At 39.3% G+C, this 2,737-nt stretch overlaps 1 protein-coding gene across 1 annotated transcript; it reads left to right on the top strand.

The window, feature by feature from the left end:
• Positions 1–750: 750 nt before the first annotated feature.
• Positions 751–2,255, top strand: LOC136576643 (hemoglobin subunit beta-2-like). Its single transcript, XM_066576120.1, has 3 exons — positions 751–899; positions 1,272–1,494; positions 2,066–2,255. Exons 1-3 carry the CDS (start codon positions 808–810, stop codon positions 2,192–2,194), a joined length of 444 nt encoding a protein of 147 aa, XP_066432217.1. The 5' UTR covers positions 751–807; the 3' UTR covers positions 2,195–2,255.
• Positions 2,256–2,737: the final 482 nt, after the last annotated feature.

Here is a 2,737-nt window from a genome sequence, read left to right as displayed (position 1 = left end):
CTGGTTCAAACTTGCCATACAACTAAGGCTGGTTGCCCATCTCCATGGGAAGCCCTGGACGGAGGTTCCATCACAGACCCGGCTCAAAATACCGAAATAAAAAGTGTTGCATACAGCGCTTTTTTCTCTATCTAAAAGTCAGGCATCTGTGCGGAACGTGGAGGAACTTCATTATAGTCAATGGGGTCCGTCCAGTGCTTTCGTTTCCATCCAGAGGCAGAGCCACTCATCCATGGGGATTCCACTTTCCTGGTCCCTGAATGCAGACTCCCCAATGTAGTTGTGAAACCATCCTAGCCTAAATTATACTCTTAGCAGTTTCATGTTGTGAAAATAGAGAACAACAAATTTAATTTAATCATAATGCAAGAAAAGCAAATATGCAAGTGCGGTCCACCCAACTGATAAACGTTAATATGGAAATCGTTGCACAAACATTGGAAAATGTTGTTTGTTGCCATTGTGCATATGCCTGACAGCGGGAAATCATTTTATGTGGAAAAAATATCTATGTAGAAAATTGAAAAAACTATTATTTATTGTATTTAGCCCTTATTCAAAAATATTTTAAATTCACCGCACGTCTATCATTGATGATGTGTTGTATCACTAAGTACAGTACAATAGTCAATGTGCTGACCGCTTTTGAAAAGTTATCAGATGGATGCGGTTAGTAGGAGGATGACGTGGCAGAAATGTAGATGGGTGGACTGCAGGAAGGGCACTATAAAAAGGGCACTCAGTGTCCAGGATCCACAACAACCTGCAAGAGCTTAATCTCTAACATACTCCAACCCAACAGCAACAATGGTGCACTGGACTGCAGAGGAGAAAGCTGCCATTACCTCCACCTGGGCCAAGGTTAATGTTGAAAGGGATGGTTGTGATGCCCTGTCAAGGTAACAGCATGAATATATTCTATGTCTATTATTACACACTGTAGTTTTTATATTTACTACTTTAAGCATCATTTAATACTTAATTTACCTAGTACAAAATAGATTTTTCGTTTCCTATTTTCTTATTTTCCATGCTTCCTATAGCTTTATGTAGAGCAGATCAATCATTCTATAAAGAAAAAACGGTTTCCTATTCAAAGCTGGAAGCCTACTAGATGTTTATGCTATATTGTGGTTTAAGTTTAAGTTCTAAAAATGTCATTGAATGATACAAACCCTCCATATATAATAGAACTTGTATGATCTATAATCATATTTAAGCATGGTAGTTTCTGACAATGCACTTAAACTAGATTCTACTTTTCCCATCAGGCTGCTCTGTGTGTACCCCTGGACCCAGAGATACTTCAGCACCTTTGGAAACCTGTCCAATATCACCGCCATCTCTGGCAATCCCAAGGTCAAGGGTCATGGCAAGAAAGTGCTCACAGCTGTTGGTGATGCCATCCAACACATGGATGATGTGAAACGTCACCTGGCTGCCCTCAGCAAGTCCCATGCTCAAGAGCTCCATGTGGACCCTGAGAACTTCAAGGTACAGATGTACAAATACTTATTCTTTATGAAATGTAAATGAATTGAATGACCGATACTGAGAATGTACAGTATGTATCCAAATGTACAGTATGTATCCAAATGTACAGTATGTATCCAAATGTACAGTATGTATGCAACGGCGGGTTCACACTACTGGAGCCAGTAAACAGACAAGCACTGTCCCATATTATAGCTAGATTATCATTCATTGACTTTCTCTTTCCCGCCAGTGCAATTGGTTAAAAAACACCCCTTATTGTCTATTAGCATAGAGCCATGTAGTACAAGAACTGCTAAATTGGAAGATGCTGTTTGTTACCAGCTTTTCGCTCTGATTCATAGAGGAGAATCCCAAATGGGGTAACTTCCTCTACAGCTTCAATATACTTAATAGCACATATCTACAGGAATTGCTTTTGTGAGACAACTCTTAATAATCTCATTCTCACAGAGCAAAAATGAATGTCTCTCATACATGACATCACTAATCTCCCTCTTGCATCTACTTTATAAACAGACTTACTGGGTTCTTAAGGCGGCTAACAAATAACTGTGTTCTTCTTTTACAGCGCTTTGGAGAATGTCTGGTCGTCGTTTTGGCTTCCAGGTTGGGAGCTGCATTCACCCCTCAGGTCCAGGCCTCTTGGGAGAAGTTCATCAATGCCTTGGTTGCTGCTCTGAGCCACGGCTATTTCTAATTCATCATGATGTCATGAAGTCTGTGGGCTTGGAATAAAAATGACTTTTAGAATAACAAAATTGTTACATTTGTGTTCTTTCTTATAACAACTTGTAACAAACACTATCTATATATATATATATACATATATCAATATAAGCTAAACCTCATGTGACTCTCATAGGGTTCTGTATATGAAGCATGTTACATAACTTCTGGCTACTTGCATTGTAGGAGCATTCAGTACAGGGTAGACTTTAGTATATGTGGCACTGGTAAAACATGTAGCAAAACACCGGCATATTTCTCTGTACGACAAGCTCTTCTATATGACCCATGGCCTTGGTTCCAAAATGTTGCATTCATATTAAAGGGATTATGCCAAATTATTAAATTATCCCCTGTTGACAGTATAGGGCATAACTTCATGATCAGTGGGGATATGATTACAGGGATCCCTTGTAATTCTGAATGCATGGAGACAGTAGACTATTAATTTCATTGGGAGTGTTGCAAATTGCTGAGTACAAGTGGTGAGCAATCTCTGATGTTCCCAGTAAAA

The sequence above is a fragment of the Eleutherodactylus coqui genome, chromosome 8 (genome assembly GCF_035609145.1).
Source record: "Eleutherodactylus coqui strain aEleCoq1 chromosome 8, aEleCoq1.hap1, whole genome shotgun sequence".
Lineage (NCBI taxonomy): Eukaryota > Metazoa > Chordata > Amphibia > Anura > Eleutherodactylidae > Eleutherodactylus > Eleutherodactylus coqui.
Note: the sequence above shows the minus strand (reverse complement) of the source record. Positions and strands in the feature narration are given on the sequence as shown.

Coding starts and splice junctions, on each gene's coding strand:
- LOC136576643 (XM_066576120.1), top strand. CDS start 808: ATGGTGCACTGGACTGCAGAGGAGAAAGCTGCCATTACCTCCACCTGG. Junction 900..1,271: donor GGTTGTGATGCCCTGTCAAG/GTAACAGCATGA, acceptor TTTTCCCATCAG/GCTGCTCTGTGTGTACCCCT. Junction 1,495..2,065: donor TGGACCCTGAGAACTTCAAG/GTACAGATGTAC, acceptor CTTCTTTTACAG/CGCTTTGGAGAATGTCTGGT.